Below are 16,659 nucleotides of genomic sequence, written 5' to 3' on the forward strand. Positions count from 1 at the left end.
GGAAATGGCCAATGGCGGAAACGAAAGCGACAACTGCAAGAAAGTCGCAAGTAATTCGTAATGCATAAGTAAACGCAAAGAGCGGCGACATTAAGGACATGCAAAATGAGTATTTCCCCCTGGGATTTCCACCAAAAATTCTCCGCCCGTCAACGCTACTTTTACTCTGCTGACATTTATATTAAGTTCGTGATTTGGCAAATTTATTTTGATTTATGCACATTTGCGTACGAGTTCACATACGGAATGCGCAAAATCTAGTTTCAAAGAATTAAGCTGGCAAGCAGCGAGGACACGCAGTTAATTGCCCTGTCATGGCTGGAAAATTAATTTAAATTTTTGAATGACATCAAATTGCGACGCCAAACAGGGGTTTCACCAAATATGGGGAATACCACATGTTTCTGGGTCACTCGAATGATCTTATTAAGGGGAATATATCCGGTACTACCCTAAATCAATCAAAAACAAACGGAAATTAACCTTCTATGGTGTACAAATAGGGTAGCAGACTGAAATGAATAATTTAATATAAGATTATGGTGTTTTTTTTTTGGCTTAAAATACACCAAAACACACCATAATAACAAAACCAGGTCACAAAGAATATTAAATATTTAATATAAAAGATAATTGGATTTATGTGATAAAAATTATTTTTTAGATATTGTCTATTTAGTTTATACAATAAAAAAAATAACAAATCAGTACATAGTGAGATTCATGTTCACATCTAAATTTCATCTCATCCACATTTAAGCCGAATTGTAGCAAATAAACCTTTTACGTTCTGTCAGCCCGAAAAAAGCCAAAAACCATAACTCGTTTAACGTCCTACTTGTTCATAAAGATACAACAAGAAGGGCCCAAAAATTGAAAAAGGTCAAGTGGCGGTGAATAAAAACTGTGTATGGCATAAAAGTTTATATTGCACATTTGCACACATGCAGGCTACTTAGTCATAAACGTCCCGAAAATATATACATATTTGTATGGTACATTGTGTATAAATTTTTCAATATAATTTTATACGCTTGCTGGCCGCTACTTCACGAATTTGGTTACCACTGAAACGTGTGTGCGCAGCAGATTACTCTGTCTTCAGTCTGTCCCTTTCTCAGCCTCTCAATCTGTCCCTTTCTCAGACGCTCAGCTTGTCTCTTTCATGTTGACACTGTCCGTCAAAAGATTTTATTGCCTCAGCAGCGAGAGTCGCATTAAAAACAAATCAAAGATACAAAGCACATAAATACATTTACGAGTTGAGAGCTCTCGCTTTATTTGGAAAGGAAAACTTCGGATTGTTTCGATGGGATTTGCCAATTTTGTTATGATTTTTCGCTCAACTGAAATTCGAACTGGGTAATTTAGCAGAAATCCAAGGAAAGCGGAATTAATTTTATTAAACGATCGATTTATTATAAATAACAACATTTTAATGAAATTTAATGAAGCTAAAATAAATAAATAGCATTTACCAGCCCACAGAGGTTTATAATTAACATACAACTAATTACTTTTTGTGGCCCCTTTCAACATATTTAATAAACATATTTGCTTCTTAATTTTCCTATTGTTTTCACGCGTGGTCAACGATTTAATAAAATCAACTAAGCCACTAAATTTCCATTTTTAAGTACCTTTAGTATTTAAGCTCGCCAATAAACTGGGCGAAATGAGTAATTGAAGAAATTCAATCATCATAAACTGTCTGATTATAACTCGTATATAAGGCTGCTACTTTCATGCTTTTTAATCAACTGTTGCTCATTAATTGCCGATTTCCCGGCACCTCACTGCTCTTTTGTCTGGCTGCGAATCAATTTTTCCGAGTCAAATAAATGAAATGAAATAATCGCATGATTGATGTCCGCTAATTAACTTTGATATTATTATTATTATTATTGGACTTGCCGTTTGATGGTGATGAACTGCCGCGTACCTGAGCATCTGAAAAAGCATTTTTGCGAAGCGGTCTAGAAAGCTTGTTAAGTTAGTATAATCAGTGTTTTCCCCCATAATTATGTGCATATAAATTGGGCGTTGCAGAAACATGGATTTTATATCTCCAACCCTATTTCCTTTTCACTTTGTCTGGCTGAAGACAAGCTTAAAGCATCTTCAAGCTGCGATAACAACTGGAATTCAGACAATTAGTCAAAAAATTGAGACATAAATTGCCGGCGGTTAGGCTGTTATTTTCAATGGCAATTTGCCGGAATGATTTGGTAAAAGTTTTTCGATCAACCTGAAGAGCCAAGGACAACTATTATGGCGCGATATTAAGCCCCACACCCTTCGTTCCCTACTATTCCTGCGTTTGGCCTATTTTTACGAGCGAAGTTTTAATGATTTACGAGTTATATTGCAACACATTCACTTCGCGTGAAGTTGGCAAACTTGTTATGGGGTTCTGGATTCAGCTGCCCTTGCAGATGCACTTAACAAAATAGGTTTTAACTTAATCTTTGTAAATTAAAATTAGTTATGACATTGCTTAATGTTTTTGAACTTTCAGAAATTTATCTTTTGCCTTTGGATATTACATAAAATGAAATGTAATTAAAAAGTCCTTAACTATACAGTACTTTTGTAATTGTATTTACATTACATTTTTAATTTAATATTTATTTATTTTAAATGCACAAATGATATTTAATACTTAAGAAAATTAAAAAGTTTAGCTGAGCCTATTTTTATTTTTTAAATTAAAAAATTCATGATTTTTGATTTTTTTATAGACATTCATTTAAGTCTAATAAAGTTGGTTCAATAAAATATTCTCTAATAATATGTGAAACTTTTTCACTTAAATATTCTCAAACACTGAAGTACAATTTCAATTAATTTATTTTTTTTTTGAGCCCTACTTAAAGCTTATAATATAGCTTGTTTTTTTTCAGTGCTCTGCAAATTTGTGAATTCGGCAATTAAAACACATCTGGCAAGGGGCGTGGCACTCGCATGTTTGTCACTTTTCGGCTGAGATTTTCGAGGGGAGCGAATCGAAAACTAAATCAAAATCGAAATCGAGTGAGAGTCGAGTGCTCCACTGATTGAAATTTACGATTTGCAGGCCTGAGCTTGTTGTCCTCGGAACGGAAATGTTGTCATTGGCAATTCAGGGCGCCATTTCGCCTTTTGGCCAAGCGGCGCGTCACTTTTATGGCAAACGGAAGTCCTCGTGTTATTTATGTCCTGTGGGTAATTCAGGAAAAGGGAGAAAAGTCGACGAGAGAGCGGGAGGAGGTGTCCTCAATTATGCTCTTCTCGGCAGGGAGAAAACTCTCGCCTGGGGCGCCTGTTTAATAGCTTATTAGGACACTGGGCCCAAAAGCAAACAAAGGCCGATGTGAAAATCCAATTAAATGTGACATCTGCCCCAGAAAATCCACGGCGTGATTTTGATATATAGGTTAAGTCGAGTGTGAGCCCATGGCCCAATAAACAATTGATGAAACTTTCATTCGATCAGCGCAGCTAATTTATGAAGGGAACTGACTCGCTGGCTCGGTGGTAATTGACAATGCCAAATGACTGACTGACTTTGGGCCAGGCCCGCAATTAGTTTCACATAATGATGCATCATTACGGCCAGTAATTCATCAACAGTACTGCGTTTTTACCGCCCTGACTTCCCACATACCCCTGTCATAAATCACAAAACTCAGCCCCTGGGCAACTATGCGTATGAGCAATTTGATAAATATTCAAGACCAAAATATGCAAATCTCAGTGTGCGCAGCAAGATGGTCGTATAATTTTTGTTGCCTAGCTAGAAAGAAATTAGCAAAAAAAATTAACAAATGAGCCAAAAATATATAAATATATTCTAGAAAATGAATATTCCTTTTTAAACATGCTCTGCCTAGTTTTAAAATTAAGACAACCCAAAACAATAGAAACGTTTTCTGAAATAAAGAAATTATGTCTCTAATATACAAATTAATTTTCTTATTTTGTAAATGTGTTATCTGGGAGTTTTTACTTCACCCCCATCATAAATCACAAAATTCCGTCACTGGCCACTATGCGTATGAGCAATTTGATAAATATTCAAGACAAAAATATGCAAATCTCTGTGTGCGCAGCAAGATGGTCGTGTACTTTTTTACCTAGCCATAGAAAGAGAGAGTCCTATTTAATCTCATTTTGCCAGCGACATTTTATCAGGACGGGAAAAACGCGCTAATAAGTCCGCAACGTGACATTTGCCATTTGGCGGTTCGGTGGCAAATAAAGTTCTTGGTCTTCTTTGGACAGCCTGCGGCTGCAAACGAAGAAGATGACTTTATCTATGGGATACTAGGAACAAAAAATGCTCAAGCAAAAAAAGCAGGAAAACAACAAAAATGAGGCCGTGGTGAATGTAAATAGCGAAACGTGATGGGCTTTTTGGGGTGGCGGGGGTGTCCAGGGTGGTGAACTCGCAGCTAAAAGTGACAATAAATGCCGGCGGTTATGTACAAATTGCTAAAGTGTGCAGAAAGATTTACGGGTCCAACCAATGGACCAAATGGACCGCCCACCACCACACACTTTTCAGCCATATTTACCACCCATTAGTTCTCAAACAAATAAGCAAAGCTTAGGGCTCGGCCAGGTGCTTTTAGCTTGATTGCCAGCTTGGTAAGGTGGCTTTTGGTGGGTCTGATGGGCTGGCAAAGAGACAGCAGCAGCCCACACCCACTCCCACTCCCAATGACAGTTAGGTCAGCACTCAACAAGGCCGCTTGTCGCTCTCGAGTGTCGAGTACCAGATAGAAATGGCTGGAAAGAAGATAAGGACTCACAACCATCAAGAAGCTCAAGGAGCTGTTGCCACACTCATAGCTGAGCAACTGACCTTTCTGACCCAATCATCGACATGGAGTCAGTCGATTGGCTGGTAAATTGATTTCAATTAGCTCAGACCCGCCTGGAAATTCAGAGTTTTTCATCTCTCCTCTTTCCAAAAGTTATTAAAAATTTGCGGGGCAGACGGCGCACATCATTCACAAGTTTGCGCATAATTTCTGGGGACAGAGGATAAGCTGGGGCCAAACATCATTACTCCAGCCGAGAAAATCTCTCTCCCCCACGCCCTTCAATTTTCACTTAATGAGCCACGCCCCTCGTTTTCACTTCTTTAGCCCCAACTCCCACTTCAACCATTTGTCGCCATATTTATTTTAATGGTTGCTCAATTTAATCACTTCGACATCGGCGCCACACGCTGATGGACTTAAGTGGATGGGGGAGGTTGGAAAATCAGAGAAGTGAGGGGAAAATCCACTGGATTGCTGGTTGAAAATTCGCCAGGAGAAGAGAGGTTGTAAAACGTAAAAGAAGAAAAGTCAAGGCTCCTTTTATTTTTGTGGTTGAAAAATGTTTCAAGATTTCATTTTATGCGACATTTAATTAAGCGAGCGAACTTTTTTTAAGTTTTAATGGAAGATGTCGTCGAGCACGCGAACGATATATGCTCACTCACCCACACACTTACCCACACATCCACACACCCATAAACATATAGCCATGAATACATGTAGGGAAACACATGCACACCGCTTCTCTCAAACGCATTACGTATTACTTTAGCACACTTTACCCAACCATTTCGGCACCCTAACCTCTCAATGGGGTATATGGTATGGAAGGCCTGACAAGTTTTCACGTCCTAAAATATAAAAATAAATATTTCAATTGAGTAAATTTAGAGACTTGATTGAGACTTAATTTAGTTTTATTTTAAAGTGCGATAAAGGTTAACCTTAAAAAAAAACAACAATTTGTAATTGCTTTATGCCACAAGTTTCACAAATATTTATTCGTTTACCTTTAAATAACTTAATACAACATTTCGAATGATATTTTGTTTAGTGTTCCACGATTGTTTATTCGTTTACCTTTCTCAATTTCAGAAGAAAGGGTATTCCCCTTTTGTTGCCATAGCTACCTCTATGAATTTTCCCCGTTGGCTTTGCACTTTGTTTAACAGTTTATTAAATTGACTTTCAGTCGCGTGCATGCAGTAAAATATTTTGCGAGAAAATATTTGGAAATTTATTAAATCAACCCGGCAGTGTGTCTTTATCCCGCTCTTCATCATCGTCATCCTGGGGGATAAAAATGAGAGGGGGATTCCGAAAGCCGAATGGATGGGGAACAGGATGCGAGTCCTGGGCCTGCATTTTGTTGCTTGGCCAAGTGAAATGAGCTGCATCCGGTCTATAGCAGCTGCAGGCGTTGCATTCTTAACGCCCCAGCACTCATTCGCCCACACTCACATGTCCTGCAGGCTGCAGCTACTGAAAACTGGAAAGGCCACGGGCTACCGCTGTATCCTGCAAACTATATATGTGTGGGTAGTCTGTGAGATGGCTTTTACTTCGTTTATACTATGAATTTCATGAATTCTTGAAAACATAAAATCAAAATAGCCCCTGTTTATGTGATACAAACAAAAAAAAATACTTGAAATTATATTAGCAGAGGTGTCAGACGTGTAAAATGAAGTCCCCATATAATTTCCATGTCTGGCAACTCTATTAGTAATATTGTTTTATCTGATTATTAGTATTTTAACCATCGCCAAAGCGAATAGGAAAAAACACATTATTTATAGAGAGTTAAGTTGGTTGCACCTCTCCATTTCATGCATTTGGTCGAAATTCTTAGCCAACTTTCATGTGTAAGCGAATACATGAAAGGGTGCTCGTGGACACACGTATTTTCCCATTTCATGAATTGATGACCATCGTATAAACACCGTATATGTGTGTTCGTGCTTTATTCCTTTTCCTGTGCGCTAGCGCATTTCCGCTCCGCAGACACTGAAACTGATACGAAGGCAGGCAGCGAATTTTGATGCATTTCCGGGGAAGCTGCACCACGTTTTTAATGGTGGAGCGCGCACGCGAAGAATTTATGTTCAATCTTAGGAAAATAATGATTATCTTTTATTTTATGGTTGAGCGAACGACGACATTCTCCTTTTCCCTTTTCCCTTTCCGGGTGGGTCTTATATTCAGGAAGCAGCCCGTTGCAAGGAGGTCAGCTTACGATTGCACTTGTCCTGTTACCGGACAATTATCGGGCGACACAAATTGCAATTGCCCGAAGCTCGAAGGGACAATTGATGGGCAACCATTCGTTATGTACGAGAAGCAGACAACAGCAGACAGGCGCTTACACGCCCACAAAACGATTTAAATTCCAATTGGGTGGGCGTGGTGAGTGAAGGGCTTTCCATGGGTTAATATCCTTGAGGGCCTTCTGGGTCTGATGAAGATTTGATAATGCGGTTGAGACTACCATTGGTGTCTAGTTATGCACTTTCTGGCTGCAGCCGGAGATTGTAAATCTTGGTTTTATATGGTAAATGCGAAAACACAAACTAGATGGTGCTTTCGAGATTTAGTGTCCTTAAGGGGAAAGCCTAGCAAATTGAGTTTTGAACATACGAATTAGGACGCTACTTGCAACGGACATAAAGATAATCTCTATTGTAAGATGAAGAATGATTCTTAAAATAAGATACCAATTTGTAATTTGTTTGTTTATAAAAGAAAAATCTTTAGAATGAAAACAGCCCTCAAAAATTAGTTAAGTCAATAGGTGTCCAAAACTATGCTTTAGGAAAATTACCGTTGTTTCTGGATTCAAATATTTATCAGACCAAAATTGAACACTTTTACATATTCTTAGATAATATTCAAGTTTTGTGTTGCTTCATCTTTATTTCGAAGTGTGTGGGGCGAAGAAGACGCGACCATATCCTTGCCACTTGCAGACAGGAAACCGGATAGTATTCCCCTTTTTCGTTTTGTGCGGCGCGTGTAAGAACTTTCCACGGATAACGTCACTCAAGGCGAGATGTATTCAAGTCCCGCAAATGACGCAACCGGCACCCGGAGAAAACTCAAAAGTGCGGAAAAGTCTCAAGGAGCGATGAGATCCACATATATAGTATATAGTCCAGCATAATGTCGAACCATAAATTCCAATTAAAGTTGCCGCTTGGCCCAGACCAACGGCCAAAAACCCAACAAGTTCGCCAACTGCGGTGGCGTATACGAATGTTTTGGTTTTGATTAAGTATACGCCCCGTGGCAAATGCAGCTGCTGCAGTAGCAAAAGCAAGAGCAAAAGCAATAGCAATAGCGAGCCGCATGTAGCGCGTTGGTTGCATTCAAATGGCACTGGCATTTGGCCCAGCTGCATTCCATTTTCGATTCCCATTTCAATTCATTGGGGGCGGTGGCGGTTTCTGGGGGGCGGGGGCGGCGGATTGGGCGTGGCCGTTCGAGTGGAGTTAACTTTTTTGGCTCGCCATGTTGACTTTGCGTTTAATTGTTTTATTGTCGACCAAGTGTTGGCCATCACACACACACAGACCCACGGTCACACTTGAAGTTTGCTCTCTGCCGACCAGTTTGGCCTGTCGTTGACCTCGTTGGCGGATTCCCGCCTCGGGATTCACCCTGTCCTGGCCATCTTCTCCACCATGGATTTATCCGCCGCTTTTTTCGCCGCTTTTCAGTTCGCTGAGTTGTCGAATTCAGAAGCTGAAGCAGAGAGAACTGCCGCAGACCGTCGCCTGCTGTCTGATATACGAGCTTCTGCCGGCTGCACAAATTATGCCAAGTGCAATACTTGAGGCACTGGACGGGAAGTTGGCGTGGCACTGCCTTCTGGCCAGCAGATTGGCGGCTATAATTAACTTCGGGCACAGTGAAAAAATATGTCACTCAAGCGGGTGAAATATATTACTTAAATAATATTTTTTTTTACTGAAATCAAACTAAATTTTATATTGTAAAAGGGTGTTACAAGTTTAAGGTATGCAACAATATATATTTATGGTTTCATAACAAAAGATTTTTTGCTGCCTACTGTTACACACCTTTTTAAATAATTCTAAAAGCCCCTATCTGCTAAACAAATATTTTGGCTAACTAGATTTAGGCAATTACTTATATATCCCAGTAATACTTCCAAGCTGATTTGATTTATGATTTTGAGAGACTTTAAGATTTGGTAAATATTATTTTCTCTGTAATTGAAAATCTCATTATATTGTGCATGTTTTTTCTGCGACTTACCAACGCATGCAAATGAATTCGTTCAGACTGGCTTTAATTATAATAATTATTAAGAAGCAACTTCATTATGGAGCTTCAGTGGCAGCAACAGTGAGCCACTCCTCTCTTCCCATCCTCCACTTGTAAATGTGGGCTTATCCCAGTCTAAGCTGGCTTTAACAGGACATTAAGCCGAGACATACACATAATAAACGCTCTGTGTGTTTGCATTGCGGTCTCAGACGCAACCAAAATATTTGGACACTGCAAAGTGCAACAACACGAATGGGATTCCAGGTGGTTTGAGCCGACAAAACCAAAGACCGAAACAAAATACCGAAATTCGCAAAACAAACGGCAGGAGAATTACTTTAATGGCCCACCCCCATTTGGGCCAACTTTCTTGGCCAAGGTAAGCAATTGCGTGCCGGCCATCCATAAGTTTTCCGCCTGTTGGCAATCCGGTCACATAGCCCTTGGACCCACGTCAGCCACTTACGAATGCATACACACAGCATAGCACACAGCTCCAGCACACACAGTTGACTTGTCAGCCTGTTAATTTGCTAAATAATTTTCGAATCCGCCCCGCCCCATTTCGAAAAGTAACGTAACTCAAGTTGTCACGCCCACTTCGAGGAGCGAACGTGCCAAATATTTGGAATTCGCATGATGATGAGTATACCAATTTAGAAACTAATGTACCTAAGATATGTATACCCAAAAAAACAAAAATTAAAAGTTTTGTTTTAAAAAATGTGTCCTGAAAGTAATCTACTGATGCTCTAAATATTTAATATTACCCAAACATGGTTTATTATATAACTTATTTAAACCTTAAACAATTAATTTGTTTATTAGTAATGTATTATACTAAGAAATTTTATATAGAGGAACTCTTTAAAAGGGCTAGACTATAGACAAATTATATCTCATGAAATACTATGTTTATTTACAGACGTTTTATGCTGTTGTTAATATTTTTATTAATATCAATATATAAGTTTTTTTTTATCCAACAGAGTACTAAGAACATAACCTAGCTAAAAAAAAATCATAAGCATCACTGGCGTAATCCAGCTTAGGCTAATTCGGTTGGGAAGGATTCGTTTTCGGACAGGGGAAAAACTATTTATGATTTCCCAACACGATTCGTCGTACACCTTTTGCTACTCCTTCGTTTATTTGTTTGTCGTTTGCTGACTACGTGAGATTGTTCGGCGTTTAAAAAAAACCGATGTACCATAAATCCAATGTCCTTCTCACACACAAGCACACAGAAACACACACTCACACATACAAACACGCTCATCAATTAGCTTTGAAGATTTAATTGTGGCACGTGTGAACTTAATTAAACGGCATTAGTTTGTGTAATTGTAGCCACGATACGAACTGTTGCAGGACCCCCTTTCAGGCCATAATTATGGCGCTTTCGGCCCTCGAAAAAAGGGGGTAATTAAAGTGCAACTTTGGCCACTGCATTTGCATTCCAATTAATTTTTGAGCACGCATGCAATATGCATTTTTTTCGGTTAACTTTTGTTGTGCCAGTTGCCAAGGTGAAAATGGAAACTGGGCGAATAAGAGAGTTTCGTTATTATTTTACAGTTCATAGCAAAGTGTTTTAGGGTGTGCAACTTTAGTTGCATTTAATTAGCATTATTGTCATGGCAACAGAAAAACCTCTTTGTGGCCTAAATTAAGTTCGTTTCCGGGTGAGAAAGTTGATTACCCCAAAATCATCCTTTCAACTAAAAACAATTTTAATTATGTCAAGCACCGGAACTCTCGTTAATTGTGCAAGCAAATTAATGAGCTGCAATTTGTGGTTTTGGCTTGGTTCACTTGATCAGGTCAACTTATTTGCTGGACAAATGTTTCCTGTTTTAAAGAAGGAAGGGAAAATGATTTGTATTTTGCAAAATCCCGGCACACTTATCTGTGATTGTAAACTTGCTTGTAAATTTTCTGATACTTCGTCTTAAAGATTTACATGCAGCAAATTAGTAAACAATTTGGAAGCATTTCAATTTAAGCCAAAAATTTGACTAGCTTATCTCGACTTTTAATTAGTAAAACTGCTAATGCTAATACAACATCTCTAGCTATAAATGTTTTTGTTTTCAAAAACAAAACCTGTACAATTACAAAACATAAAACGAACATGCATTTTAAGGTTGGCTACTTTGCACAGCTTATGGCTTATTGAATGAAAAACTGTTTTACATTTCACTGCCAAAACATGACCACTCAGATTGGATGCAATTTTCCCCCATTTAATTTATTTAACCGACATGTTTTCCTGGTTTTGGGTGTTCATGAATGTTTAAAATATGGACCGACTGCTAATCATGCAATTTGTTCTATATCTAATGTAAAGAGCTATGCTTTTGCATCTCGTTAAGCTACGGTCTTTGTGAAAGTCAGGCGAAATAATAATGGAAAAGGCCACAGCAAGCATGGTTAAAATAATAAACATTGAAAATGCCGCTCTAATTTCGGGGCATAATGCTCTAAAATTACCTGAAACGACAAACAAAATTTTGCACGCTAACTAGAGGCTTATTTAATTCTGGATGAAAACCATTTCGTTGTTGTTTTGGCCTCGAAATTTCCGTTGAAATTCTTGTCACTGCACTTAAATAATGTAAATATAATTTCGCTGTTTGAACACATTTTATGCGAGCTCATGTTTCAGCTTGGCCCGGCGAAATTGGGGACATGTTTTTGTTTTCCTTCTATTTGCCATTTCATTTGGCTGCATTCAGGTGACAATGCAACTAATTATAGTCAACAATGTGGCACCCATGTGCCCCTCTTGGTGCCACGTTAAATAAATCAGAAAGTAATTAAAACAACATGAAATGCGACTGTGAGCTACAGTCACAGTCACATCGGCTGCCGTTTGAGTTTCAGTTTCAGTTCAGTTTCTGACTCAGCTTCTGTTTCCGTTTTAGTTCCAACGGAAGCTGCACTTGCCATCCTTGTATTGCGGTGCTACCCGTTTACCAAACAAAATAAAATGGAAACTTCAATTGGAGGTTTTAATGGCGAGTCATTGGATACCCTTTTGCATTGCAGGTCTTGGCCTTTGCTTAATTAAAGGGGAATTGAATGCAACATCTTCCAACCATTTCTTCTATGCTTCTAAAATATAAATGTGTTTTGGTGTCAGTCTAGCATTTACTAAGTAAAATCTCAAAGTATAAAGTTTTTCACTTATTAAATTAAAAATAGAAAATATAAATCAACAAAATTGTAAACATGTATCCCAATATTTTAGTGACATTTTATAAGTTTTCATTAAATTAAAGTACATAATCCAATTGCAAAAGTTAAATTTTGTTAGTGATCAATAAATGAATTACTAAATCAAATATAATATGTGTATAAAAAAAATTTCTAAGAAGGGAATTAAAAGCAAAATCTTCCTTGCTTTTCTTGTATGCTTTTAAAAAGAGTTAAAATCACTTTTTAAATTACAATAACAAAAACACAAAAAAATAAATAAAATAATATGAATTCCAATATTTTAGAAACAGCATAAGATGTTTTCACGAAATTAAAGTACATATTGTAAGTTAAATTTTGTTGTAAGCAATAAATTAATTTGTAAACCAAAAACAATGGGATTAAGATTTCACAACTCCATTACCTTTTTGAAACGCCCTTAATTTTTGCGTAGGTTATTATTAAGAATTGTTTGAATACCATAATTTTTGAATTTATATACATCTTTACTAGTGAACTTTTGAAATTTATTTAATACCCCATAAGTATCAGAAATTTGAAATAGTATTGTCGAAACTCATCTATTATATTGTGGGTAACAAACAATATTTCATCTTGCAGTTTAAAGTGCTTTCCTGTGTTTCTTCCAAGTTGCTGGCACAACTTGAAATGTCTTTTTAAGGGTATAGAAAGCAAAACCAACAGAGACAATCATTGGTCGTAGGAAGCACAGTCACAACAAAACAACTGGAAATAGAAAACACCATGGGATGGGTATTCGTAGTAGCGTTGAGAAAATAGAAAAAATGCAGAAGCAAAATAAACTTAATTTACGCTTATTTGCGTTGACAAATGCTTACGAAGAGGGCAACTTTTAATTGCAAAATTTATTTAATTTGCCCATGCGATGCGATTGTTATGGCCATAGCAGTTAATTGGTTAACCAAGTGAATTAACTTTCTGTACGGGCATCGCATTTAAATTGAAATAAACAAACTTATATTTTTCAGTTATCGGCAGCTCGGCAACTCGGCTATTTAATCCCTTGATAGTCTCAGATCAGTGTCACTTTTATGATAATTAGCGAACGACTTTGCCCGAGGACGGCCATATGTCATGGCCAGCTGTCAATGGCTGAACGATTTATGGCCCAGTTTAATCAGCATCCGGCCATCACAAAATGCGAAATCTATTTGGCCAGCTAGCCATGGCTGGTGGCATAAAGTTTCTGAGCAAGAAATGTACATTAGTTGTAAGAGCTCACACTTTTTGCAGCGTGGGTTTCTTTCTTTTTGCGCCGCAGGCAGAATTTTCATTAAAGCATTTTTGATGTCTAATTTGCATATTTTTGCAGCTGGCCGAGTTGCATGCCGACACTCTGAGGCGGCCAAGTGACACGTTAAGCATTCAAAAGTTGGGTACTGGAAAGTGGGAAATTGGGAAAGTGGGAAAATGGCCCACTGCACTCGAAAGAAAAGTGCTAGCTTTTCTCGGCTGATGGCCGCCTGTCAGTCGTCCTCGTTTTCGTCCTCTGGCTGAGATTTTCGGACAGGACAAAGTGTCGAGTGGCAACACTAATTCGCATGCTGCCCGAACAACAGCAGCAACACGAAACATGCACACACAATACACACCCATTACCCACCCATCACCCACCCATCACACACCCATCCTCTTGGCTGGCTTTTTTTCCCTTGTCGGATTTTCAGCTAAATTTGTGCCAGCGCTTTTTCCGCTTGCTTTTTGTTAATTTCCAATTTTCAAACCATTTCTGGCTGCCTCTGTGTGCACAGCTGCTTTCTGTGTGTGAGTGTGTGGGTTCGGTCAACATTTCGTTTGGCTCATGGCATTAATTCAATTACTGTTTGCAGTTTGCATATTGCCAGAGATCCAAGCTCATGTATGTTCCTTCGTCCCTACAGCTTCGCTTCACAGGATACTGCAGTGGCCCATGCATCCTTGTAAGGAAACTTTAAATTGCGCACCGAATTATGTTGGCTATCCAAAACAGCAAAACGAAAATTACGCAAAATACCCAGAAAAAAATCAAACTTACACAAAAAAATTAAATTTTGAAATTACACTTAAATTGACAAAATTTAAAATCACATTTTTTTTTAAATAATATCATAGTACTTTATTTTTTTCTTAGAATTTTTTTTAAGGTTGAGAGTTTACTTTCAAATATACAGTGACACAACAAAAAAGTTAAGTTAAAAGGAAAATTTATATTTACATTGAAAAAAGGGAATTTCACATTTTCTGTCTCTCATTTTTTTTATTAAAGAATTTTATATATTTCGTTATACAGCCTATAAAAAGTTCTTCAGGATAAGAGTTTACTTTCCATCAAATATTTCTAAGCTGATTTTAATTTATGTGTTATATACGTTTCTCAGTGGAGAATATATGCATTTCCAACGAACATTTTACCAAAATTGTAAGTCTCCTATTTTTATTTTTCTTTTCCTTTACAGACAATTTGTACTTACCAATTCTTTGGAACACATGGTAAGCGTCAGCAAAAGCCTTTTTTACAAATTTTTGGGAATTTTTAAGGGGGGTCGAGCGTGGGCACTCAGGGGGATTTCTCATAGGCAACTGGCAGATTCTTGTTTCATATTCCGTTGCAGCACAAGTAATTTCCATATAAGGCCGACACTGAAACAAATTTATGCTACTTTACACGGACCGTTCGGAGCGATCGCGACGCGTTTCTTTTCGGGCTTGGAGCGAATGAGCCACTAGCCAACAGATGCTTGGCCATTTATAATCTGGCCCAGAAGTGGCAACTGGTGAAGCGCCACGGGCGATGCTATTGTTAGATATGCCACCTGTTATAGGAGTATATACATAGCAGAGCGATTGTCAGTGGTAGCGGAAAAGCCAGCGGAACGCTCTAACTAATTAGTCAACTATCACCTCTTGTAAATACAGGGGTGGTCAAACGAATAGCACTTCTTGCAAAAACAATACTTTCCAGCTAAGGCTTAATAGAAAATAATATATCACAGAAATTGTTGAAAGCAAACAAAGGGACAGTTTTTGAAAAAATAACATTAAAGTTCATCGCCGTTTTTCTTTAAATTAACATTTATAGTCTCGAAACTATATTGTAAAACCATTATTGTTGTTTTTTTTAAAACAACCAGTTAAGTATTTATCTTCAATTTAAATAAAATGTTAAAAAAATACACACGTATCGAAAAATCATACTAATTACCTAAATATAATACTAGATAGCTTAATTATAATTCAAAGTAAAGCCTAAATCCAATATTTCTTGATTTAGTGCTCTATATTTTGACTGCCATTTTTGTGACCCATAGTGTGGCTCCACTGTAAGAAGGATAAAGCTGGACGTCGCCGTCGTCATCAGCGAAATTATATAGTAGTAGAGTGCATACATACCAACATAAAAATGGCAAATAACTGAGCAGTGGCAGTTTGCTTATCAACACACACACACACACATACAGGCTGGCAGAAAGAGACGGGGATAGGACTGAGAGAGAGAGAGAGAGAGAGATAGAACGAGCGGGACAGGAAGACTCACCCACAAACAGTGCATTGGAATATCCCGCCGCGCTGATAACATTTGAATTTTCGGCTTGATTTATGGGCATAACATGAAACTAACTCCCTGACATATCGGAACAAGCTACAACAAACAACCAGTCACTGCCGTAAAAGTACAACAAAAGTACCACCGTGTAGCAATTTCCACGCTGACGCAGTTCAGAACGCATTAAAGCGATTTACTATTGGCATACCCATCGATTTGGCTTTAAGTTTCAAATATTTCAACAACTGATGAACAAACTAGGATTTGTTTTTTGCAGACCAATACACAAATACTGGTTTTGAAGTTTTTAATTAATACAATCAATAAATTCTCATATTTCTTGACTCTCTTTTGTCAAATACATAACCAAAGAGAAATAAATCAAACGAAGTTTTTTATTTTGTCTCTATTTCTGTTTTGAATTCCACCTAACTATATTTGTGGCATTCGGCTTGCTCTTGCCTTTTCTTTGCTCTTCAAAACTTGCACCTATTTAAGCAATGAGTTCTTAAAAAAATTATAATTAAAAATTTAAAAGTAGTTTTCTTCATATATAATATTAAGATATATTTAAAGCGGAATATCAGGTATTTATATATTATAAATTATTTTTAAAAGCATTTAAACATGCCTAAGATATTTATATAGTTCATACTTAATCCTATTAATTATAAACAATTTTTAGAAGCATTTAAACATATTAAAGAAATTTTTCTTTCCACAGATAGAGTTTCCCTCTGTTGGCTTTTCCACATTTTCCATTTCCTTGGGAGCGCTGAGCATTTTTCATAGCTG

At 37.6% G+C, this 16,659-nt stretch overlaps 1 protein-coding gene across 1 annotated transcript in view; it reads right to left on the reverse strand.

Moving 5' to 3' along the window:
* Nucleotides 1-15,023, reverse strand: part of LOC108144867 (myb-like protein AA) — a 31,432-nt gene extending 16,409 nt beyond the window's left edge. The window contains exon 1 of the mRNA XM_017270018.2: nt 14,792-15,023. Within this exon, the coding sequence (XP_017125507.1) occupies nt 14,792-14,809 (18 nt within the window). The 5' untranslated portion in view covers nt 14,810-15,023. The remainder of the gene's footprint in view (nt 1-14,791) is intronic.
* Between the last annotated feature and the right edge of the window lie 1,636 nt (nt 15,024-16,659).

The sequence above is a fragment of the Drosophila elegans genome, unplaced genomic scaffold (genome assembly GCF_018152505.1).
Source record: "Drosophila elegans isolate 14027-0461.03 unplaced genomic scaffold, ASM1815250v1 contig_183, whole genome shotgun sequence".
Taxonomy (NCBI): domain Eukaryota; kingdom Metazoa; phylum Arthropoda; class Insecta; order Diptera; family Drosophilidae; genus Drosophila; species Drosophila elegans.